The sequence below is a fragment of the Pelobates fuscus genome, chromosome 1 (genome assembly GCF_036172605.1).
Source record: "Pelobates fuscus isolate aPelFus1 chromosome 1, aPelFus1.pri, whole genome shotgun sequence".
Classification (NCBI taxonomy): Eukaryota; Metazoa; Chordata; class Amphibia; order Anura; family Pelobatidae; genus Pelobates; species Pelobates fuscus.
In genome coordinates, this window is record NC_086317.1 from 73,857,265 (window position 1) to 73,884,991 (window position 27,727).

General features: G+C 38.8%; 1 protein-coding gene across 1 annotated transcript in view; it reads right to left on the reverse strand.

The window, feature by feature from the left end:
* The window catches only part of WSCD1 (WSC domain containing 1), a 138,946-nt gene that overhangs the window by 84,557 nt on the left and 26,662 nt on the right, over nucleotides 1-27,727 (reverse strand). Inside the window, exon 2 of the mRNA XM_063449769.1 lies at nucleotides 8,992-9,714. Coding sequence (XP_063305839.1) covers nucleotides 8,992-9,430 — 439 coding nt within the window. The 5' untranslated portion in view covers nucleotides 9,431-9,714. The remainder of the gene's footprint in view (nucleotides 1-8,991; nucleotides 9,715-27,727) is intronic.

Consider the following 27,727-nt stretch of genomic DNA (forward strand, 5'->3'; position numbering starts at 1 on the left):
ATGCCCCTGTAGGTTCTAGGAAGCTATTAACAGAGCAGGAGATACGAAATTCTAAATTTAACAGAATTTGCAATAAAGGAAGTTTAAACATTAGATCTCCCTTTAGAGGAAGTGTTTAGGAAAGCTGTGTCAGTCACAAGCTGGAAGGTGTGGCTAGAGCTGCATAAACAAAGTTATTTAACTCACAAAAGGCAGAGAATTGAGCAGTAAGACTGCAGGTAGGCAAATTAACATAGGGACTAATGGGACTAACGCTCCAGGCTTATGCCCATGGAATAGACCCATTATTTTATTTATGTATTTTTATTTTTTTAACTATTCTTCATATGCTCTTGCTTTGTGAAGAAGGAAATATGTATGGGAACATAGGAGGTGTGCAGGGGAACAAACCTTTTGTGCACTGATTGACTATAAATTAGTTAAAGGAACGCTTCAGTGTTAAGAATACAAAGAAGGGATGTCCCTCTGACCCCCAAGCCTCTTCAACCTGTCCAGGAAAGGGTTAAATAGATTTTTTCTTCATCTACCTCATTCCAGCCCCAAGGTCTCAGGGGCTTAGTCGCGCTATTCCTCTGCCTCATTAGCCTATGGGGTTGGAGGACATAATGCATATGTGCAATGAGTGCCAAGCATGCATTAGGCTTTCCCCATAGGAAAGCATTGTATCAATGATTTCATATGGGGTTTTGCTTGACGCTGGATATCCCTATGCAAAGTGCAAGAATGTCCAGTGTCATTTCACAGTGTCAAACTCCATGAAACTGCAGGAAGTGACTGTCTAAAATGGCAATGTTTTACATTGCAGGGATAAGGGGGACAGGGACACTGCACCAAGACCACTTTAATGAGATGAAGAGGTCTGGGTGCCTGCAGTGTCACTTTAAGATAAGCTGACCTTGCACACTTTGCAAATGTTCCTGTTGCTTTGGTCTCTCTATAGAGTGGCATGTACACTTTCATCTACACTCATTACATCCAGTATTTTCTCTGTACTAGGCAGCATACCAGGTGCTTCTGGCTGTTAGTAAAAAGGGGGAAAGGGAAGAGTCAGCGCATCATTAGATGTGTTTGCACCACGCTCAGGGCACTGAAACATTGTTGCCTGCAGAGACTGCCGTTAGTTGGCCGACTTGCAGGCAGCCGGGCATGCACTCATGCCAGGCCGACCTTCCAATTCTTCAGCCACTTTCTTTCACAGGACGCTGATATTAGTTGAAAGATTTGGTTCAGTTTTCCTCCAGCACCACCTCCAACAGATAAAAGGCACTTGGAGGTAAGACTGTTTTAGTGCTTTTCAGATTAAAATTCTGTAAATAGGTCCATCATAATTGTCAGCACCAGAGCCAGTGGGCTTTTAATCCAGCCATGACTGCAGGGGAATGATCTGTACACCAACACTGCTTCAATAAACTAAAGTTGTTTTGGTGCCTATAGTGTATCTTTAATCATTCCCTCAGACCAGCAAACTGAGAAAATGTCGATGTTTAGCTAGCTGTGAGACGTGCAGCAGTCTCACGCTCAACTTTACATTATGTTTAGTGCTCGTCAGGCACCTGCAGTCATACTTGAAGGAACAGCTTAGATGGTAGCAGCTTAAAGGAAAATCTTCTTCTGGAATGGTCGAACAATGGAAGAGTATTAGAAAAAGGGTCCAGGCACTCCAAGGTCTTCAGGCACCAATGGAATCTTTGTAAAGCTGGACAAAGTCGTTGAAATGTTGCAGTGTTCCACATGTTCTAATAAAGGTGCCTGAAAACATTGGAGTGCCTGGACCCTTTTTCTAATACTGGTATTTATTATCTTTTTGGCTTGTGCTGGCCCTTGGTTCAGTTAAGCACCCTGTCTTAATCGAGTGTGGTTAGTTTTCCATTTTTGCAATTGAACAAATGAATAGTGTGACAGAGCATAGTTCCTTAACCTTTTCTGGCAAAGAAGCAAAAAACAAGAGCGCCAGAACAGCATCTCAGAGTATCTGATAAGGATAGTGAATACTGCTTTGACCTTATCCTTGAGAATGATGAGCAAGTTAAGCATCTGATGTGGAGCAGGACTCGGATGAGGTGGTGAGTGCGGAGATGAAGATGAATTAGATTAAGTTATATTTAGCTTTAACGTCATTATCTCAGATGGTTAGGGATTTGCAAGGAAAAGGGTCCTGCTTTGGCTAAGGGGCAAAGATGATTTAGTAGCAGAGAGCTGAATGAAAAAGATTATTTTGTAAATGAATTTTTCAGAAAGGAAGTATGACTTGTGAAATATCACCCTCAGGTTACCACTTATCAAGCCAGATTAAAGAACACATATAGTGGGGCGATTATGTGGATTTACTTTCCTTGTTTCCGCCAAGGGAATTATATAGATTTGAAAAAGATAAAGATAAGAATAGGCACAGTCCTATTCTACATTCATTTAACAATTGGCAGTAAGTCTTTTTCCATTTATTCTGCTGTGCCAGGTGAAATTAAGATGTTTATTTTAGGACCTTGAAGCTATTCTGGAAACTAACTTAAAAAGAACTTTGAGGGTTTTAACATGATGAATTTCTTAGACAGTAGGTAGAGATTCATCCCAATCGGAAATCGTTTAAATGATGTGGAGTAATGGTTAAATCTTATTTCGCCGAGCTATTAGTGACTCCAACAGCCAGAAGTATGGGATTTTAATCAAACATTGCAAAAGGCCCAATGAATGCAAATTTAAGCATGGGTTCACTCATTAGAGAGGAGCACAGATATCATTTTTTTTATTTTACGAGATTGTCAAGAGTCAGCAATCAAAACAATGGATGACAATGAAAACAATGGCGAACATACATTGCCATAGAAGGCACCCAGACAAACTGTGTCATTGCTTGATATAGGTTGTAAACCAGTTAAAAAAAATATTTTCAGTTTATAAGGTTGTTAAAAGAGTTACGGGAAATGTGTATAAGGAAATTACTTTAGAGCCTTTGTTTAAAGAAAAATGTTTATAGAAAGCTAAATAATATGGTATAAGGCTTTAAAAATGGGTATATTCAAAGTCTAAATAGCATGATTATGGTGATAGTATGCTGTATTATGGTGATAGCAGTCAATCAAGCTTGGTGAAGCTGTTTTAATGCATAAATAATGCGCTTGCGGTCTCACTGCCCAGGTTTCTACCATTTAGGCATTAACCCCTTAAGACCGCAGGACGTTCTATGCCGTCCTTTAAGGGGCTGGCTCTAAACGCCGCAGGACGGCATAGAACGTCCTGGGCGGTCTTGCCGCCCACGTGGCTGGCGGCATTACCCCGCTGCAGATCGCAGTCAGAGGGCATACCTGGCCCCCCAGGCAGCCCCCCTGTGCCCAGTGACTGCGGTCTGCAGCCTCCAATCGCAGTGACAGGCTGTCACTGCAATCGGTATTTACCATGTGTCAGACGATTTTCAAATCGGCTGATACATGGAGCCGCGGCATTTTCCGCTGCAGATCGTGGTCGGGGGACATGCCTGGGTCCCCAGGCAGTCCCCCTGTGGTCAGTGACCGCAATCTACTCAGCTTGATCGCTGTCTCTGCGACAGCCTCTCACTGCGATCTGATCGTAGTGACATCCTGTCACTGCGATCAGAGTTACGTGTCAGCCTATTGGCTGACACATAGTAACTGCAGGCAGGATCCCCCTGCAGATTGCGGTGGGGGGCATGCCTGGCCACCCAGGCACTTCCCCTGTGGCCAATTACCGCGATCTGCAGGAGGTGATCACAGTGACAGCCAGTTACTTTGATCACTGATCCTGTGTGTCAGCCAATCAGCATCTCCTCATAGAGATGAATTGAATCAATGAATCTCTATGAGGAAAGTTCAGTGTCTGCATGCAGTGGGAGGAGATACTGAATCACAGAATGCTCGTGCACAGCAGATCTGAGTGGATTGAGGCATATTATGCCTCCATCAACTCAGATGTCCCTCTGGTTCACTCTGAGTGACTGCAACTGGAGGTGTTCCTAGCTTTCAATGTAAACACTGTATTTTCTCAGAAAATACATTGTTTACACTAGAAAGGCTGCAGGGAGCTATAGTTCTCACCTGAACATTACGCTGAAATTGTTCAAGTGACTATAGTGTCCCTTTAACCCCTTAAGGACCAAACTTTTGGAATAAAAGGGAATCATGACATGTCACACATGTCATGTGTCCTTAAGGGGTTAAAGTTAAAAATAAAATAAATTACAGTAACAAATAAAATATACTTAGATCATTTATATATATATTATATATATGATCTAAGTATATATATATATATATATACACACACACATTTACACATACACTGTCTAAGTGTATTTTAATATTAATATATATATATATATATATATATATATATATATATATATATATATCAAAATCCAAATAGGTTATGGTGGGGAAAAATTGTGATTGAAAACCCCTTTCACCTGAAGTCTGTGGATAATTAATACAATGTTAAACAAAAATCTGCACACCAGTCAAGCCATAAGACTTGCTTTCCCACAGAAATCCCATAACTGCAGCGATGTTACAACCGCAAAGGATTCTGGGTGGGCATATGCAAATTAGTTTAATAAAGAATCACATTTTTGCCTCATTCCATTTTAAATATGGATTCCTTTTAATCTGTGTTTGCTGTATACAACAGCTTGAAACACAATATAGGAAAAGATGCAAAACCAGTGAACCACTCATGGACAGCTGTTTCGTTGTTAATGCAACTCGTCAGCATGAGGTTGGTTACTGGTTTGCTTATTGAGGCTTGGTAGTGCTTGGGAAGCAAAATCCAAATAGGTTATGGTGGGTATATATATATTAATATCAAAATACACGTAGAATGATATTGATTAAATATATATATATATATATATATATATATATATATATTTATATATAATAAAAAATATGTAAATATGTTAAAAAATAATAATACAAAATAAATAATTAAAAAATATATATATGTGTGTAATTTCGTTCTAACAGTATTTTGATATTAATATATATTGATATCAAAATACACGTAGAACAAAAGAATATATATATCTATATACATAAGTATAATAATTTTACATAATTAGGTCCTTTTATTAATTACAATTTGTGGGACCTGCCTGACAACCCAGGACAAAAGTATAGGGAATTTAATTTGCTAGAACTATATTTAACCCTATAACTTTCCAAGACACCATAAAACCTGTACATGGGGGGTACTGTTTTACTCGGGAGACATAGTTGAACACAAATATTTGTGTTTCAAAACCATAAAATGTATTACAACGATGATATGGTCAGTGAAAGTGACGTTTTTTTGCATTTTTCACACACAAACGGCACTTACACTGACGATATTATTGCTGTAATGCTTTTTACTGTTTTGAAACACAAATATTTGTGTTCAGCAAAGTCTCCTGAGTGTAACAGTACCCCTCATTTACAGGTTTTATGGTGTTTTCAAAAGTTACAGAGTCAAATATAAGGCTGGCGTTTCAGTTTTTTCAAATTGAAATTCGCCAGATTTGTTACGTTGCCTTTGAGGCCGTATGGTAGCCCAGGAATAAGAATTACCCCCATGATGGCATACCATTTGCAAAATTAGACAACCCAAGGTATTGCAAATGGGGTATGTTCAGTCTTTTTTAGTAGCCACTTAGTCACAAACACTGGCCAAAATTGGCGTTCAAATGAGTTTTTTGCATTTTTCACACACAAACATAATTAATGTTAACTTTGGCTAGTGTTTGTGACCAAGTGGCTACTAAAAAAAGACTGGACATACCCCATTTGCAATACCTTGGGTTGTCTACTATTGCAAATGGTATGCCATCATGGGGGTAATTCTCATTCCTGGGCTACCATACAGTCTCAAAGGCAACGTAACCAATCTGGCGAATTTCAATGTGAAAAAACTGAAAAGGGTAACATGCTATATTTGACCCTGTAACTTTCCAAAACTCCATAAAACTTGTACATAGGGGGTATGGTTTTACACGTTAGACATCGCTGAATACGAATATGTGTATTTTATTGCAGTAAAAGCAAACAGTATTTTGACATTCACAGTTAAAATTTCACGAAGAAAATTAAAAAAATTCTTATTTTCTCCCATTTTTTTAATATTTTATTCATATTAAATTATGTTCCATACCTAAATATTTGATGTTAAATGAAAGCCCTGTTTCCCCTGAATAAAATTATATATAATAAGTGTTGATGCATTTAATATGAAAGAGGTGAATTACGGTTGGACAGACATATAGCGCAAATGCCAGGTTTTGTTTACGTTTTGTTTTGATCACAACTTGTACATTTGGCTCAGTCCTTAAGGGGTTAAATCACGTTTGTTTCTGTTTATGCAGCCCTAACTACACCTCTAACAGTAACTCACACAGCTAACATGAAAAAAATAATTAGAATTTCCAAAACATCTTACAACACACTGTGTTTACTTTAGAGGTTATAATCTCCAGCTCCGTTGATCTTTAATCACACATGAAACCACAGTAGGCTTTAGCAATCGAATAACAGAGTAGGATATATGAAATTACAAATTAATAAGATTCTGCAATAAAGGAAGCTTGACTATTAGATCCCACTTCAGAGGAAGTGGTTAGGAAGACTGCATACACAAAGTGCCAGAGAATTGAGCAGCGAGACTGAAGGGGCATGATCTATACAACAAACCTGCTTCATTAAGCTAATGTTGTTAAGCTACAGTATCCCTTTAAAGGGACACTATGGGCACCCAGACCACTTCAACTCATTGAAGTGGTTTGGGTGCAGTGTTTCTGTGCCCTTAACCCTGCGCATGTGCGAGAGTACAGCTGTGATGTAGAGGACCATGTTGTACCAATGGACAGATTCAGGTAAGTAAACGCTGCAAAATCCCTAAACTGTGACAGTGCCACTTTAACAATTTTTTTTTTTTTAAACCAATCCAACACCAGTGGGAGGGGAGGGCAACCAATCATATGTGCATTGCGACACTATCACATTAGGAATACAGTTTTGTATATCCAACACTATAGTGTTCCTTTAATTGCTTTTAGGTGTTATTTTTACAAATACTAAAGAGCACTGTACTCACATGTATACTTTACATTTCTGATTAGAATACATTATGGTATGCCTGCATAAAAAATGTATCTGCTTTCTTTACATGTGGGTCAAATGACTATGACAAAACATAAATAGGATTCTGTATCAAGAAGGTAAAGTTCCAAAAATGAAGAAATGGCCAGGAACAGTTTTCCATTGTGGCTGCTCAATTTAGAATCCAATTCCATAACGTTTGAAATACACCACTAATATGATTTTTTTTTAAAATAACCATGTGGTCAGTTTCCTTCATGACCACTATAAAATTGTCCACTATACAATAGATACCTTTTACCCATCTTGATAATGACTCAGGAAATGCATAGACACTGATAAAACTTACTTGATCAAGTATAGTCGAAGAAGATTACTATTCAACATTTCACATTTGATTAAATGACAAAATTCTTGTATGGGCACCAAAATCAATTTCCACAACAAAAGAAGTGAATTTATCTAGCAATATACCTAACAGAGCATTTAAGTGTTAGTTTAATATACCAAATATTGTATAAATGTCGCTTTAACAAATATATTAAATGGACCATAGCAACTCAGCTTTAAAAATATATATATATATAAATGGAGCTTAAATTGTTATAAACTGATAACCGTTTTACAATCGTTTCTATTATACCCAGTAGCTGAAATAAAACACTATCTCTGGTTGGATGTTATGCATTTCAAAGAAAAACAGATTATTTTTTTCGATTGAAAGAAGTGAAAGCAATATCTGCTCTACATGATGAATAATTGTTTTGTGTTTCTTTTGCTTAAGCAAGAACATCAGTATTGAAAGATGATCTAAAATGATTACTCACAGGTTCAATTAAACTGGCTCCATCACTTTTTGCTATAAATAAGTTTAAAACAATGTTCAATAGTTTCATATTATTTTAATCTCACAAAACTAATTTATCATTAGCTAATGTTAAAGGGACACTATAGTCACCAGAACAACTACAGCTTATTGAATTTGTTCTGGTGAGTAGAATCATTACCTTTAGACTTTTTGCTGTAAACACTGTCTTTTCATAAAAAAAAGCAGTGTTTACATTACAGCCTAGTGATAACTGCACTGGCCACTCCTCAGATAGCTGTTAGAGATCCTTCCTGGGTCATGGCTGCCTAAAATGCATCCAAACATTCAGTATCTCCTCCCTCTGCATGCTGACACTGAACTTTCCTCATAGAGATTCATTGATTCAATTCATCTCTATGAGGAGATGCTGATTGGCCAGGGCTGTGTTTGAATTGTGCTGACTCTGACCCTGATCTGCCTCCTTGTCAGTATCAGCCAATCCTATGGGGAAGCACTGTGATTGGATCAGACTACCACTTCTGATGATGTCAGCAGTCAGTTTTTTTTTTAGGATCTACAGCTTCAGGCTTGAATACAGTTAGGTTTTTGTACTATATTTATGGAGGTATGAGGGGACCAAGGGGTCTGGATGGTGGTTTTAACACTATAGGGTCAGGAATACATGTTTGTGTTCCTGACCCTAAATTGATCCTTTAAGGTGATCATCTCAGAACTGTAGTAGGATTCTCAAACTCTGTTACAGTACATAGTATAAATAAAAATAGTTACTTGTGTTTTATATGCTATTATATATGTATGCTTTCAAATTGTATGAGAACATTGTACCTCTAAGGCAGGGTTAGGCAAATGGCACTCCAGGTGTTGTGGACTACATTACCCATAATGCTCTTACAGCCATAATGCTGACAAAGCATTAGGGGAGATGTAGTTCACAAAATCTGGAGTGCTGAAGGTTATTTACCCCTACTCTAGGGAATCGTGTATATTTCTGAATATAATTTTGGTAGTAGTGGTGGAACCAATATTAAAAAGATATATCTAGTAGAGAATATGAAAACATCTGAAAGTTATAGTAGAGCTCACCTTTGTTTACCAGTGTGTGCTTCATTATTTTTGGTTGTGCACCTTGTACTGGTGCTCGTTCATTCACAAAATTGTGAAACCATCTTCTCCTCAGCTGCCTCAGTTCAGAATTGCGGGATATCAACCAAAGTGGCTGATCAATCAATCCATTTCTTTGATTTGTCAATGTTTTTGTAGGTAAATTAAAACCCACTATTCCTTTTGGGCTCCAATATGGGTTTTGAGCCATCTTGTGGTCAATATACCTATCTCCGGCAGTCAAGCTGTCAATTGGAGAGCCTTGAAGATTTGAAGTTCCTCGGTTACTTTGCTGGATCACCAGATAAGACCTTTGCAAAAGTAGCAAACTTCCAGCCATTAGATAAGCAACTGTGAGAAAAAAGAGGAAAAACTGAGCTCGCCTTAGAAATTTCTGTAGACTGAAAAAAGGTTTGGCCATGCCCTCCTTGGAAACCCCCCAAAAGAAAAAAAGTTTAAAAAAAAAAAAAAGAAAAAAAAAAGTAGGACTTTTAACCCCCCACTTTTACTTGATGCTTCTTAAAATATTTTGTATTATAGGACTTCCTCCAGGAAAACAATTTCATGTTCCTTCAAAGTTCTCATGTGGCATGAGGGCATTAAGGTCATGAAGGAATATGCGATCTTTGTAATTCCAAACTGAAGGCTCTGAAGATCAGCGCCATTATATGTTGATCCTTGAAAACATGTCATACATAAAATAACCTGAAAAAATAAACAAATTTTGATTACACAACAGCATAAATATACAAAAGTAGTTCAATCTGTGCTTTATTTCAACAATGTTTAAGTGGGCTAGTTCAACAGCAGACAACCATCAGCACTCCAGATGTTATGGACTACATCTCCCCTGATGCTTTGTCAGGATTACGGCTGTAAGAGCATTATGCCTATTCCTTTTCCCATGTTGTATTGTCGACTCTAAATTCATTTTGGTTTAAAACATAATGCGTGGCCAAAGGCTCTGGTAAATAGCTAGATCTGCTAAATTTGAGAACAAGTTTATAGTTGCCCTAATAACAAAGTAAAGTTTAAAGGACCACTATAGACACCCAGACCACTTCAGCTCAATGAAGTGGTCTGGGTGCCAAGTCCATCTAGGGTTAACCCTGCAGCTGTAAACATAGCCGTTTCAGAGAAACGGCTATGTTTACAATAGGGCTAATCCATGTCTCATTGACAGCCGCTAGAGGCGCTTCCGCGCTTCTAACTGTGAAAATCACAGTGAAAAAGACGCTGACGTCCATAGGAAAGCATTGAGAAATGTTTTCCTGTGGACTGACTGAATGCGCGTGCGGCTCTTGCTGCGCATGCAGCGGATGACGTCGGAAGAGGGAGGAGAGTTCCCCAGCACCGAAGGAGCTCGGCGCTGGAGAAAGGTAAGAATTTAACACCTTCCTCTCCCTTCAGCCCGGCGGGAGTGGGACCCTGAGGGTGGGGGGACCTAAAGACCCTATAGTGCCAGGAAAACAAGTTTGTTTTCCTGGCACTATAGTGGTCCTTTAAAACCAATATGAACTTTCGATTAAGGATATTTTTTCATTAAAAAGTATATATTTAATTTTGGGAGGATCTATGCTACTACTTAATGAAATGTAGAGTGATACTCTAAACTTTGCATTCGGCAGCTTAAGACTGTAATGGACCCTCCGTCAATCGATGCTCCTAGTGTTTACCATCAGCACCGCACCGTACACCATAAGCACCGCAGATCCCATGAACCGCCACAGCTTGGCTGGGAACTCGCCATCCTCTACCCACCCTGGACCTACGACAAGGCTCCAGGTTCCAGTGGGTGAACCTCTCCTCCAAGAGAGAGTAGCAGGCTTAGTGAGCTTAGTGATTATAAAAGAGCTTAGTGATTATAGCCCAGGAGAGTATACAGAGTATAGCAATCCCCCAGTGTAGATTCAGCCTTTTCCCCCCACACATGATACGAGCCTCTATGTTGAGGGTAAAACAGGAACTCAGCAGATCTGAGGTTTTATACAGTTTTCCCCACAAGGTTACCACCCAGGTGGACCTTGTTGAGCACAGGACACAAAGTCACAAAGCCAATCAGAACAGTATTGTACAGTTAAACACTCCCAGATAATGTACACAAACCCTTCCCTCTGCGTGTTATAAAATTAACAAAGACAATGGACTAACTCAATTAACTCTAAGCAGAAAAAACATACATTTTTGCAAACCACAAAAAGTACCCCAAAATACAACATATCCCCACAAATCCCCTGATAGCCCCGATCTGGGTGAACAACATATCCAAAAATCACCCAGATCAGTTCAGGGGTTCAGGAATTTCCTGGAAGTCTTATTTTTGCCCCACTGTGCACATGGTCCCATGCCCAAAACAGTTCCATACACTCGACGACAAAAAACTGCTGGACAATATAAGATGGCCGCTGCCACATGTTTGAAAGGGGCATTGTGCTAAGTCCCAATATGCACAAATAGTGTTTTTAAAAGGCAATACACCCCAGGGGCCATAGTCACAGGGCAAGAGGCTGACAAGCAGGCCTCTCCAAAACTCAGTGGTGAGGTTACTTTCGCCACAAAGACCTAAAGTCAAGCCAACCTTTAAAAAATCTATATATGTTTTTCATAATAATAAACACTTCCTCTTTAAAACTTTCATCTTAATCCATGCACTTATGTAACTATATTAAATAAATGCCAGGGCATGAGCAAGAATATGAGAAAACAGACTTTGCATCACAGTTTCAAAGCAATAAACTAAAGAGATCAAAAAACTAGCTTGGAGACAATTCTATTACCCTGTGCAACAGCTAATTAAATGTCTGCTCTTCAAAATATGTTTGAACCTGATTTAAGATTTACTTCACTTGCTTATGTTATGTTAGGAAAGACGCTTAATAAATAAAGGACAGCCAGTGGGTATATATATATATCAAAGAAAGAGAGTAATATAGATTTCTTAGAAGACTGAGAAATAGGCATAGCAACAGCAGTGAACAGGGAGCAAGATCAAAAGGAAATAGAGTGATCCAAAGAACAGTGATAGACGCGGAATGAAAGCACTAAATACCAAGAAAGATTCCAAAAAGATAATCTATAGGCATGTGATATTAGAAATCACTAGGAATCACAGGGCTACGGTGCAAGAATTAAAGAAGCCCCACCCCATCCTATACCGACCCTCCTTGCTTCCCCTAAGCAAACCAACTGGGTGCATCACTAAGCATGGAAATCCCCCATGCTGTTGCTAATATGCAGGCATCAGTGCATCCCATAATGCCCCAGCTATGATCCTTAATCTTCCTGATCTTCCAGCTCTGCTCCCTTGTGCACCGTTTAGTCCTGCTGGGGCATCACATAAAGTAAAAAAAAAAAAAAAAAATATGAAGTATATTTTTACCATTTCTCCAACTCCTTATTCCCCATAGGATGAGGTGAAACTAGAGAAGATATACAGCTATATATTTAACATGTATAGCTTGGAAGAAAGACCAGACAGGGGCGATATGATAGAAACATTTAAATGCGTAAAGGGTATAAACTCGATAAAGGAGGAGACTATATTTAAAAGAAAAACTACCACAAGAGAATATAGTCTTAAATTAGAGGGGCAAAGGTTTAAAAATAATATTAGGAAGTATTACTTTACTGAGAGTGTAGTGGAATAGCCTTCCATTTGAAGTGGTAGAGGTTAACACAGTGAAGGAGTTTAAGCATGGGACTAATGAAAGTATTTAGAAAATTGGGCAGACTAGATGGGCCGATTGGTCCTTATCTGCCGTCACATTCTGTGTTTCTATTTTCCATAACACTCTGTCCAGCAACCTTCCTAAAGGCTACTTTTCACTTGCTTGAACAATTGTCCTGCAAATGTTCAATAAATAATATCATCTTGAGAGACTAGATTTGTGCAATAATTCCCTGCAGTACATTTGCTATAAATCAGGCCTAGAGGTTTTTTGTTTTTTTTAATAAAGCTTTTTCGTTGAAAAAAAAATGGGGTGACCAAGATTTGCTGAGAAATCTCATTCATTAACTCAGTTTAAGAACTCCATTGCAGAAGGAGCAGAGTGTGGAAATCTAAAGTAGAAAGGGACATTGCATGCTGGTAACATTTTTATATTTTGTTTCTGCGTAATAAACTGCAGTAACTTCACTCTGAAGTGCCCTTTAAAGGCTGAAATATGTATTCAGTTGGGCAAATACTGCTGTAAAAAGGGTGTCAAGGAAATGTTGATTAATATGTTCTAGATGTGTATGTATCTGTTTCAGTCAGTGAATCTAAAGCTTATTTGAAATGATTTGGACTGAGCAATGTTTTCTTTCCAAGTTTGCTTAGCTGACACTGTTAGCATATCTGTTCCTCACAGGGAAAGAATTGTCCAAGCAAGAAAAAGCTCCTTTATGTTTAGCGGGACCTTTAACCTCCTGTTGCAAGTAAAAGCCGGCATCATGCCCAGGGTGACTCGGTTCCTTCCTAACGTCCAACTCTATTCCCTTTTTGTAAAAAACTGTGAAACCTTAGAGGATATATTTCAGCATAGATGCTGCAGAGAAAATGGCTTGAGCTTTTGTGAAACTCATAGAGGATTCCTGTATCTGTAGGCAGAAAAAAGGCTATTCATTTCATCCAGAACAAGGGCAGCACAGAAAATGAGAGGCAGCCGTTTTCTGCTACAAAGCAAGGTGTGTTTATTCATGTAATGGATATAGGATATTACGGAAGATATCCTCTGCTTCTATCTGCTAGTTGAGAAAAAATGAATGCAAAGTAAAATAAAAAAAAATATTATTATTAAATCTATCTGTGACTGTCTCTTTACATATGCATGTGTCTATTTGAATATTATTTTTTGACTTTACACAATTCATGCAAAAATAATGAATAGGTGTGCATTCAATGTATATTAACCACTTTTTAGGGATAGGTAGCCATTCGAGTAGTACATCAACCGTTAATGGTAAAATTTGTATATGCAACCAAATGTTTAAATATACATGAATAATTAAATGTGTGCTCCATATCTCAGAGTTCTGAGTCACGCACAGGAAATGAGAAAATCATTAAAAAACAAAACAAAATCAACACTGAAAAATATTTAGAATAACCATACATGCCTCTGAGCCAGCAACTAAGCTCAGGAGTAAACCACTTGTAAGGAAATCCTTTTACGGATACAATATGCACAATGAGATCTTCTATTTAGAAAATAACAAGTGCCGGGAATGATCATAGTGTTACAAACATGTATTTAAACAGACACAATATTATGCATACTAGTAATCGTGGAAGAAAATGTAAAAGGAAGCCATCACGTCTCTGAAAGTTAGACCATCAAATAAAAGTGTTAAACATCACTTGTAACTTGTGTTAAAGGGCTACTCTAATAAAAAAAACAAACCAAAAAACAAAACACTGTAGATTAAGAAAATGCTGGTTTTGGTTAGAGTAAACCTGCTATCCTACCCCCTCCCCCTACTTTAAAAAAAAAAAAAAACACCTTACCTGTACTCCAGCAGCAAGGCCAAATTCTCCCCTCATTCTGACCCTTCTCTTGTGACATCCTTCCCCTAGTTGCCGGGGCAGGGATGTAGGTCAGATGTAGGGGGGGAGGACAGGCTGAAGGAAGTAAATGGCACTGTAGGATTGGAGGGCCACCATGGGACATCTGTTGCAGGCATGTGCAGAATTGCTATTAGCTACTTCCAGCTTTAAAGTGGCTAAACTCATTTGTGCAGCTTCCATAGCAAAATATTGTACTCACAGACTCCAGGCCCCATGACCACTTCAAATCATTGGAGTGGTAATGGTGCTTGGAATAACTAAACAAAAATTGATATCAAATTATATTTATTTCTTGAAAAAATATATTCAATATTTTGCTAATTAGATCATGGTCCAGTTTGGTTCAAGCACAGGGCACACAATGAAATGAAGAACTGTGCTGTCTATTCGCCGATTGACATGTAAAGGAGCAAAGCTTATGACAATGATACACAAGGAACCAATACAGTAGAGCTCCAGAGAGTTTAATGTCTACATTTAATTTGGTTTTCAAGAACTCGCAAATACATATTTTCAATATTCCAGTGTTTAGTGAATGACCCCATTAATTATCCACCAGCTCCAGCAGTCTCACACAGATCTAGCATCTATGGTTGTGGCTCTGAATGATTAACTTTGAAGAAGAAATTTGAACATCTAAGGAACTGCCGATGCTATAGACAGAATGGAGCTACCACAATTAATTACTTTTAAAACTATGATCACTGATATTTACCTTAAATTTAAATCACATACCAAGTTTATTTTAAGTAACTGTTTTAAGTTTGAATTGATTTTTTGGTGTAGGTTATCCTAAACTAAACTGTTCTTATCTCCTCTACATGTATGCTTGCAGGAGCACATCTCTCAACAGGTGCTCAGCCCAATTTTGGAAGGCAATAGCATCCAATGAAAAGTGTATTTCGACCTGACATTGTGGTAGAGGTGCGAATTAGTTACTTGCTCAAATGTCTATGTTGCCTGTCTATGTTGTGGTCAAGGAGTACCCAATAGGTGTCGAACAAAGTATGGTAGTTTGCCGTCATCTACTGTTTCAAAGTGCCTCTTATTTTGAGGTTACTACATCAAAGCATCCAGTCTACCTAGAGGCCTCGAGTTGGGTCAATTGTTCCAATGCTCCGGTGTGTCTCTATTCAAGGGAAAAAAACATCCTCCACTGAAGCCTTCACTCGATAAGTGATGGTTGGCAATCTCTTCCCGCAGGACAGTCAAGTCCATGTTAAATGAAGGCACAAATGTTTTTCATCAAGCATGTCACCTTTTGTAGCCGGAGTGTCAAGGTCTGCATCTGGCAGGTAGAGTGCATCTGGAGTGTCCAACATAACCTCTTCAGAAGAATAACATCGGGAATTTGGCTGCACTGCCATTATAGGTTGGGGCCTGTTCAACAAAAGTTTGTCAATATTGCACAATACCTCAGGGCTTTGGGATTCTTCTTCTTCTTCCTCCCTAAGACAGGGTTTGAGGTAAACAAAATGCAGCTATATTGCTAGGGAGAGAGAGTGAAATTGATAGCCTATTACAGCTATCGATATGGAACCAAGAAGACATGCAACCATTCTCCTTGCTGAGAAAACCTTTAGGTAATTTTTTGTCAAACTTTTTATATTCCCTATAGAATATCTTGCTTCATATATTTGTAAGAAATGGTGGTTCATGATTATGTATATTATTTATATCAAATGCTTTATTTCTTGCTTTTTAAATTTCCTAATAAACTGAAAATGAATTAAACATATATAGGGCAGATAGCCAATATTAAAAATGCATTGATATAATATCCTGCTTTGACCAATTTGGTTGTGATTTAAAAATAAGGTAATTTAATTGCATTGGTTTAAGATGGAACCAGTGATGCCATGAAAGAGAGAGTGGAAGCAAATGATTGAAATTGATGTTGGTCAGGGATAAATATATGTAAGCAAATACAGCATCGCTAAGATAATTCTAGCAGTTACAGTTAAGCATGAATCATGAAGCATGAAGCTTCACAAAATTAGAAAGTAGTTAGGTGAATGTATAGAACTTCAGCTTTTAACATTGACTTGAGAGACTGCAGCCACCACACTGAGAATCAAATAAAATGGTGTTAGCCAGTAGATTAGATGGGAGTCAAAGTGCTTTTGTAAAAAAGAAATTACAAAAGAGATGTAAGAGTAGATCTTTAATGGCTGAGATGAGAGTAAATTAAAGCTTTAAAGGGGCTTCTTTGGGATTGGTGGAACCTGAAGAGTGAACCTTTGTGTTCTTAGGGCTTTTATTCAATATGCTTTAGCTAACCATTAAAAGGTACAACTACCCACCACTCGTTTGACTTCTTTTATACAAAATATTACATTCTAAGATAGAAAATGACCAGTAAAGCTCTATTTTAGAACCAGTGTGATTTCAAAAATCTATTTAATTTTACAGTCAGAATTAGTCAGGTCTATAGATTTATTGCAACAGAGAAATGGACTAAAAGTCTTTAAAAAATAAAATTGTAGCAAAAAAGTAACTTAAAGGGAATGGAAAGTAAAGAAATAGTATGAAATTATATATGGCTTTATCCACTGAGCTTCCAGTTGTTGCCTCACACCCAGTGGCGTCCTTGATGCAAAATGCAGAATCCACAATGGGAGGTCACATCAAATATTTGGGGTATAGGCATGTTTTATGTTTGTTTAGATTACTTTTCTTTGAGTGATATTACTGTTATATGGTTGTTATTAATCTGATAATAGTAGAAGTAATGTTCCTATGATCTCTATTCATTATTGTTATTCACATATTGAGAACTGGTAAATTCAAGATTTGTTTTAAATGTGTGTGAAAAAATATTTTTTTAAATCCAAAAATATATATTTTTTTACATTTTGCTTTTAATATTTTTCACACCTTAAATGCAACTAAATAAAAATAATCCTAAATAGATTCACATATCAGTCCTGATTGTTAAATGCCCAATATGCCTGTGATCTAAATATGTTTTTGGTAGTTATAACTAACCATATATCACCCCCCACCAAAAAAAAAAAACATTATACCAATCATGCCCCTTACACTATGTTTACACTAACACTAACCATATACCTTCCCTAACCCAACAGCAAACCCTAATTAATACCCTACCACAAACTCTAGCATTACTTCTAAATCTAACCCTAAACCAACCCCACCTTCATGACGTAATGAAGACTGAAAGGTTTGGAAAAATATAAATACCAAAATATCTCTACTATTGTAAACACACACACATATATATATATATATATATAGAAAATAAAAATAACTTATTAGCCTCCTCATTTTGCATTGAAAAGAAAAAGTTAAATTCAAAAGACAAGCCGATGAAACTAGCTTATTCTGTAAACTAGGAAATGTTAGGAATTGACAAGAGGTTTTTAAACTTCAGGTCAAATAGAAAAATCTGAAAAGTAGATTTCAGCTCAGCTATTTTTCCCTTTTGGTTACTTCGCCATTCATTTTGCTATTCCCTTGTAATTTCCTAAAGCCTGACTACTGAAATGTGTTTTCGAAACAGGTCAGTTCTCAAAAGATGAAACTTTTCCCATCCATCTTTCCTTATACCAAACTATTCACAAGCGGTAAAGCACCCACGGTCATCAGGGCTATGGAAGAAATATAAAACTTTGATTACCAAGATATACTCTTTAATCGGCCACAAAAAATGAAATCCATTGTTCATCAAATCAATGAGATGAGTGTAGTTTTTTTAGATTCCTTTTTTCCCCCTTTAAGTGAAAATAATTGATGCAGAAACTGCAGGCTATTTCATTCAAGTTTTCTTTACAGGCTTAAGAGAGATAAATAAGAGGGCAGATAAAATGAAGGTATTGCTTTGATTGGCAAAGAGATCAATACATCTACTGCATATTATAGATCCAATGTCTAGGCTATTTTCTTCAAGGCAAACATTGGTTGTTATTTAAAATATTTAAGTATGTTATCACAAATGTTCCTTAATTCTTAGCAAGAATGTGCATTAAAGAATTATATTTATTGAATGACTTACCATTATCCAACTTGTACTCCTTTGTACTTCATGTATTCCATTATTTATGGTTTGCTTCACCTAGATGTATTCTAGGAGTCCAGCTAGTCAGCTACTGTTGTATTGCTCTAAAATAAACGTACATACTCACACAACTGTCTTCAACATCAATAACAATGCTTTGTATATTTCAATGCTCAATTGGGCATTCATTTTTATCTCTATTTTTGAACTATATATACAGCAAGTTAAGTGGTTATGGTGCTTGAGGTGTTTCCAGGCCGGCCTTAGGGGTGTGCGAGGGCGCCATGGGAGCAGGGGGCAGGGGGACAATCACACATGGCTGGTCGGGATTATAAAAAAAAAAAATTCACCTCCCTCTCCCCAATATTGCTTGCCTGGGCTTCCCTGCAGCAGAGGTGATGCTAAACTGATGGCGGGGGCGGAGCTAGAAGTGCCTGGTAACTGCTGCAGGTGAAGCAGGAAGTCGTCCCTGCTTCCTCAACAACCAATCTCCAGGAGCTGCACTGCCTCCACTCCTCCATAATGAACAGAGGTAACTATGTGTGATTGTCTGCCTGTGTATGTCTGTGTAAGACTGTCTGCCTGTGTGTGTGTGTGTGTGTGTGTGTGTGACTGTCTGCCTGCATGTGTGTGTATGACTGTCTGTATGTGTGTGGCTGTCTGTGTGTGTGTGTGTGTGTGTGTGTGGCTGTATGTATGTGTGGCTGTCTGCCTGCCTCTGTTTGTGTGTGTGTGTGTGACTGTCTGCATGTAAGTGTGTGTGTGTAAGACTGAATGTGTGGCTGTATGTATGTTACCTTCCATCCGTAACTGTGTATGTGTGTTACTGCCTGATTCTGTGTATGTGACTATCTGTCTACAACTGTGTGAATGTGGTGGATTTGACATTGTATTTGTATAACTGTGTGCATCTGACTGTGGGACTGTGTTCACATAACTCTGCAAAAATATGCACCTGCATTCACACATAGGCCTAAATGCATATTGTTATCTGAATTAAATACCCATCACACACAGCCAACACACCTAGCACAAATAGCACATCCAACCAATACACACATATCACACACAGTTAATACACTCATTACAAATATAACACACAGCCAACACATAGCATACCTATCACAACCCATTCATCACACCTATCACATACACAGACAACACAAACATGACATCATATTACAGTGAGATGTATTACAGGGGTGCTCTGGTATATAAAATGCACATCACTCTGTGTTTTATAGTTAGGGAGCTCGGTGATATACTAATAGACACATTACTTAGAGTTGTATTGTTGTGTAGTGTATGATCTTGCCACAGAGCTCCACATTACTGGGAGTTTTATTGTTGTGGAGCTCTGTGATAAAGGGAGGCGCATTACTACACATTTTTATTCCAAAGAGGTCAAGGTAAATAAGTATAATCCAGAGCTCCAAAGCAAAACCACTCACAGTATTATGTGACATACTTGGTCTGCTCCTCTGTAATGTAGGCAGTCTGGCACTTCTGGTCTGCACTTCTGTTGGCTGCAGACCATAAGTAGTGGTCTTCCTAGCTCGGGATAATCAGACTGTTGCAGCAGATTACCAGAGCACACTGCAAGTCCCTGAGCTTGTGAGACATTTACGCATGGTCAGTACCCAGTGAAGGGGAAGACCAGATTCAGATGCCAACTCAAATGCCAACACATGAGATTAGAGCCACTGAGAAAGGTCACTAAGACACAAAAAAGTGTAGCAATGGCAGAACCCTAAAGTTACCTCTATAAAAGTCACAAGAAGTACCTATTTTAAAGGATCACTATAGGGTCAGGAACACACACATGTATACCTGACCCTATAGTGTTAAAACCACCATCTAGCCCCCCTGGGCCCCTCATGCCTCCATACATGTAACAAAATCTTACTGTATTCAAGCCTGAAGCTGTAACTCTGCATGCTGTTTGACTCAGAAAAACAAGCAGTCTGCTGACATCATCAGAAGTGGTAGCCTGATCCAATCACAATGCTTCCCCATAGGATTGGCTGAGACTGACAAAGAGGCAGATCAGGGGCAGAGCCAGCATGATTCAAACACAGCCCTGGCCAATCAGCATCTCCTCATAGAGATGAATCAGTGTCTGCATGCAGAGGGAGGAGATACTGAATGTTTGGATGCATTTTAGGCAGCCATGACCCAGGAAGGATCAGTCTGGCCAGTGAAGTTATCACTAGGCTGTAATGTAAACACTGCATTTTCTCTGAAATGACAGTGTTTACAGCAAAACGCCTGAAGGTAATGATTCTACTCACCAGAACAAATTCCATAAGTTTTATGTTGCACGGTATATAAATTCATTACACATAACACTACAAAGAGAAAAACAAATCACAGCACATTTGAGAAATACAATCTCAGTATCACTATAGACCAACAAACAGTCAAAAAGCTTAGAAACTCTGTAAAATCAGAGGTCAGTGTGTTAACTGAAACATTGCCTCTATCTTCCTGCTGGTATAAAGCACTATTATATACAATGACACTAAGGTCCTTTATGTTTTCTGTCTAGCTATGACAGTCCAAATGCTTGCAGACAAAAAAAACTAAAAATGACTACATGCACTGAAATTGCAATGTCAGATATAATCTCATTGTTTCTGGTGTTAAGAAAGTTCAGAAGTGTTATAGTCTTTTCTATTGCAGGTCTAGAATTTGTTTTTCTTTCTGTTATACAAGATGGTGGAATGCTATTGGTATTTACTTTTGGACCACCACAATTCTAGGAAGATCACTTGTAGGGGAGCATATACAGTGGACGGGCTCCTAAAAAGGAGAACAAATCCCTAGTCTGTAAGTAATGAGATTACAGATGAAGGGACATCCCCTTTTGCATCTATTCCAAGTCCTACTATATTGCCAGGCATTAAGGCATTATTCCAGCCAAAACTGAGTGATTTCGTAAAACCCTTTTTAAGGTTGTCCTCACCCAAGCCTTTTTTTTTTTTTTTAAATAAACATTTAAAGGGACACTCCAGGCACCCAGACCACTTCTGCCCATTGGAGTGGTCTGGGTGCCAACTCCCACTACCCTTAACCCTGCAAGTGTAATTATTGCAGTTTTTTTATAAACTGCAATAATTACCTTGCAGGGTTAACTCCACCTCTAGTGGCTGTCTACGGGATCAGTCTCGCCCACCGGCTGACGTAATCCCTGGGAGGCGCGGAGGCGAGCAGAAACCACCGCCAATGGACATCGGCGGGGTCCTAGGTAAGTGACCTAAAGGGGTTTTCACCCCTTCAGCAACCGGGGGATGGGTGGTGGGAGGGAGAGGGGACCTGCAGTGGCAGGAAAACAGATTGTTTTCCCGGCACTGGAGAGTCCCTTTAAACATTCTTTAATTTCAATGCTAAGTTCTCCCTGAAGCCCTATCCTCCTTGGCCGACGTTGCTCCTCTTTCCCTACATGTGAGGTTAGGAAGAATGGTCTAAGCAGAGAGCAGAGGTGATATTTAGGTGCTGGCATCAGACAACAAGTTTGCACAGAATTGATATAAGGCAGCCTAGAACATTGACCCTGGCTGGCAAATGAAGCTGCTTGAGGTACAGTTAGACTTCTGTCAGCTAAGGTGTTGATTTCTATATGTGCAGCATTTTTAAAGCAAAACTCTGCGTGTGCATACTCCAGACACTATGACCACTTCAAATCAAGTGAGGTCATGATGCTTGGAATAACCCTTTAAACCAAATCTTAATCTGAGATGGGAGGTGTTGAATTTGTAAGCCAGGTTTAGAAAGTATGGTTCTGGCTTTAGGTAGATCCCCAGATGTATTTATGGGAGGTGTAATTTTAGAACATGTGGGCTCTACCTTTGAGCAAATCTGGGCTAGGCCATTGCCTGCATCAAGGGTGTTTCTGTGTGTAAAAAAAGACCAGGAGCTTTAGCCTATTGGCAAATTATATGGCCATATCTACATGTATTGACCGAGGTCCCTTCTAAAACTAGCCTGGTGCCATACTCCAAATTCAACCTTAAACCCCATGTTCTATAAATCACATTGTAAAACCTACTCTTTAAATAAATTCATAGTAGTATATAAAACCTATACTCCATACCCCAAGCCATGCTAAATAAGCCTGCACTCCGAGTATAAAACTCGGCACTTTTAGCAGTACTATGCTGTACAAATACACTTCAAATATGGAGCATTAAAGATGGCACTGTCACGAATTAACAATGCAATTGGCTACAATCCAACCTGGGTCTTGGGGGGTCTAGACCTTGTCAAGTCCACCCCAACAATACCATTGGCCCACATCCATGACTTCTGTTCCTAGCTTGACATCCTTGTCTCACAGGCTGAAATCATGGATTTTAATCAATCTGCCAATGTAATATATCTATAATACTACTACACCAGTGGTTCCCCTAACAGTCCAGGATTTAGGGATTGCCCACTTGTGTCTAAGGAGTTTTCAGAAAAACAAACAAACCCAAAAACTGTTTAGACACAGGGTAATCCCTAAATCCTGAAGTGGTAGGGGGTTCTTGAGGACTGGGTTGGGAACCCCTGTACTACATCATAACAGACATGTTTCATTAAAAATAGTGTTTAATATCTACCTGTGAACCCTCCTGAAAACCTTGTGTACCCTCTTTGAGTTAAAATGACCAGCAGTACTTAGTAATCATTAAAATCTACTGCACAAAATAACTACAACCAGGATGGCTACAGTAAGTAAAAGGATAAATATAGAGATAAGACTATGATCAATCATTTTGTATCCTACGGAGAAATGCACCTGGTTTTATAACTAATTTATTTAGCACTACCAAGGAAATAAAACTTAATAAAAAGATTTGTCACGTATCTATTTTATTATTAAAAAGTTCTGCGTTAGCATACAAATCTTAATTATCTTTTTTCCTGTGTATTAATATTTTAATTATAAGAGCAGCACCACACAGTGGAAAGCAGTACATAGTTAATACATCTGATGCAAAAAAAAAACCATATACATATACATAGCAAGCAACTTGCTCAACCAATCAAATGAAGTAAAAGAGTTGCCTGCAATATGCAGATAGGATATTCAACACTCAAGTAGAGCATAAGGATGTCACAAAACCTCATATTTTTACCAGTGTGGCTTGTGATCTGTCTTTTGAGCATTATGATGGCAAGGGGATTTGGGGAGGTAAATGACAAAACAAATAAACTGGGTAAGGGTCCAGCAAATCAGAGAGAGGTGGATTGGAGGTTAATATAATTATGCAGATAGGAGGTTCAAAATCCTCTATATCAATAATAACACAATAGCATATCCAAGATACTAATGCACTTGCAAACACCAACGCGTTTTATCATAAAACGTTTTGCCTATCTCATCCAAAGAATACAGTTCAAGCAATAAACCGCCACATACACACAATAATAAATGTTTTATAGGGAATGACAATGTTTTCCTATCGTATTCTAGTTTAAATAAGATGTTTAAGAGATCTAGATTTCTAATGTTTCAATGGGCAGAAGTCAGAATGAATACACAGATAAAAGAAAGTAGTCATGTTGGACTCGATAAATACATTTTTTATCCAATATTGTGGGATATGGAGAAATTCAACATAATTTGCACTTTCTTATTCGGAAATGAGTTTGCACAGTCTCAGACTGCCTGCCACGACTGGATTACAAAAGATATCCATTCACTAATACATGCAACATATGGATGAAGATGAACTGATATGTAAATACTTTAAATCTCCGGCAGTAAATCAGAGATTACAAGCTGTTAACACAGGATCTCTTTCTTGGCAATGAACGGACACTCTGTTAACCCTATTAACTACCTAGCTTTGTTAAAGGATGACTACCAGAAACAATTTTTGTGTTCTGCACATTAATGCATGAATTTATTTATTTTAACAAATAAATAATAAATTAAAATTAAAATAAATGTACAGAATTATAAAATGTTCATACTATTACTTTGACTCATACGTGTCAAGTTTCCCCTATTCCATTGTCTAATTTTGTCCCATTTGTTGTCAACATGGGCATTATCTTTGTTGATTATTCAGATATTGCCCATGCTGCTCCACTATTGCTGATAAAATACACATTTGAAAACATATACATACAAGCAATCTTCTTCCCTCACCCATACTCTTATTTCTCTAATCCGTCTCTACCTTGATGCCCCCCAAGCATCTATCTGGGCACCATCTAAAGAGAGATTCTCTGTGTTCATTAAAACATTCTTCTGTCCGTTTATGTCAGCATGTTTTAGATAGACGGTAACACGTTAATAGAACCAATATCCCACAAATCAAATGACGATCTATTTTTATGGCTCTGCAAGGTACACATAAATTCAGTTATACATTACACATTCTAGAAATATATACAAGGGAGGTACAGAACACAGGGAGATCAACTTTTCTATTGAGTTTTTTTCCCAATTACCTTTAATTTGTAGACCCTCAGAGTTGTTCAGCACCTTTCTATAATTTCACAGAGTATTTTAGGTCTATGGCAAATCATAGGCGTGCGCACGGGGTGTGCCTGGGCACACCCTTATCAGGGGCAGCTCTCTAATTAGGTGGTTTAGGCAGTCGCCAAAGGCCTCACGCTGTCTGGGGCCTTGCGGCTGCCTAAACCCCCTTAGGGCAGACTGTCAGGTCCTCGGTCAGTGACCGAGGACACGACACCAGGAGGGGGCCCGGCGGCTTGCTCTGCATGCCGCTGGGTGCTAGACATCTCCAGTCTGCCAGGAGGAGAGCGCCCATCACAGACACCAGTCTGCCACTCCACAGTGTGCAGAGCTGCAGATTATGTGTCCCGCTTGATCTGGCCAATTGGAACACTACAGTGGGTTACCACGGCAATGCTCTGACTGGGTCTCGCGAGATACATGCACACTGCGGAGCTGCAGACCGAATGTCCTGCCCACCGGACTGCCAGGGAGCCCACACAGGATAGCCAGGGAGCCCACCAGACTGCCATGGAATGAAGGACACTGGACCACCAGGGAAATAAGGTATTTAATCTCACCCCCTCCCTCCCAGTATCCCCCCTCACTATCACCTTCCCCCAGTATAACCCCTCCCATACCACCATTACCCCCTCCCAGTATCCCCCCTCACTATCACCCCCCTCACTATCACCCGCTTCCAGTATAACCCCTGCTACACCATCATTACCCCCTACCTCCCAGTATCCCCCTCCCCATCACCCCCGCCCAGTATCCCCTCTCACTATCAACCCCCTCCCAGTATACTCCCTCCCACACCACCATTACCCCCTCCCTTCCAGTATCCCCCCTCAGTATCCCCCCTCCCAGTATACATCCCTCCCACACCACCATTACCCCCTTCCTCCCTCCCAGTATCCCCCTACCCCCTCCCAGTATACTCCCTCCCACACCACCATTACCCCCTACCAGTATCCCGCCTCACTATCACCCCTCCCAGTATACATTCCTGCCACACCACCATTACCCCCTCTAACCCAGTATCCCCAATCACCATCATCCCCCTCCCAGTATACTCCCTCCCACACCACCATTACCCCCTCCCTCCCAGTATCTCCCATCACTATCACCCCCTCCCAGTATCCCTCCCAGTGATGGGGAATACTGGGAGGGAGGGGGTTATGGTGGTGTGGGAGGGAATATACTGGGAGGGTGGTGATAGTGATTGGGGACACAGGGAGGGAAGGGGTAGTGGTGGTGTGGGAGGGAGTATACTGAGAGGGGGTGAGGCAGGGAGTATACTGGTTTGGAGGTAGGAACATGAAATGAATGGACTTATGGAGCAAAACAGTATCATTGAAAGAAATAAAACAGATAAAACCCAACTTAGACAATTTACCCAACATGTGGACAACTGGGTAGTCCATTGAAATATTAACAAAAAGAATATCAGATGAATAGTTTGGGTTTCTTGCAGGACCTTCGTGGAAGGCAAATATATACCATCTCTTACTATTTCTCTTGTTAAGCAAGAGTTTTCATCACAATATATGATATATCCCACCAGTTAAAATGGCAAGAAAAGTATGTTTTAGTTTTAGAAGTGTGGCAGGAGGTTTAACCGCGTAGCTGTGAAATTCCTGAGCATATTACGTGACTTCTTACTATTGATAGACAGAAATATAAATGAAAAAGTAATTTAGATTAAAAAATGTTTAATAAAGTGTGCATGATTACAATCTGAAAGGCCGAGACATTATATATTGCCTTCTAATCAATTGAAATATGCCCTAATAAAGAAGACTGAATTATACCTTGGAATATGATTCCTGTCTTTTCGTAACATATAAGGTTTACTAAAGAGACATTTTACTGTGTGTTTTATGACTACGAAACTTTGCTATCCACCTGTGCTGCCATAAAAGACCCTGGATATATAGGATATATTAGTACATGTCATAGATATCCGTCACCAAACTGTGAAGGTAAAAGAACATTTGTAAATGTGTGCCTTTAAAGATAAAGGCCATTGAGGGCTTCTTAAGAAGTGTTAGAATGGTTAAGGATGTGGGTCACTGATATGTTCTTTTAGCAAGTATCATAACTTGACTTGTGTTCTCTTTGAAGCTATGGGTGCAATTATTATAATAATGTCAATTTTTAAGGAAGCCTTTGTGTCTATGACCCAATAGTCCTTTGTGTGCAGGTAGCACGCCTTAATAATAAGCATCCAGCTGTTTCTACTGTCTCAATCTAATGACCCACTGAAGAAGACAAGAGTTTGCACTAAACTCTACTGTTTGACACCAAAAGATTCCTGTATTTAGAAACAGATTGTTAACAGTTTCTCAGATTTTTAAGGTTTTTTGCAGCTCAAAACCGATTTCCCAGATAGGAAGCTTGGGTCTAAGAATGATTGCATGCATTCCGACAGTTGCCCTGACCATTTGTTCTCACAATCCCAATAATATCATTATCACTCACTAATGTGCTCAGTTCCCATCAGATTTTAAAGTGTTTTTGCTTTTCAAATGAACAGACATAAGATAAATAATATTAAAAAACATAAACATATATATATATTTTAAATGTTTGCTGATCTTAAAAAACAAAAGCACATTCTATATTATGACTGTTTTACTATTTTATAAATCATTGGCAAAAAAAAAAAAAAAAGGAAAATAAATCTGTATAACAATAAAAG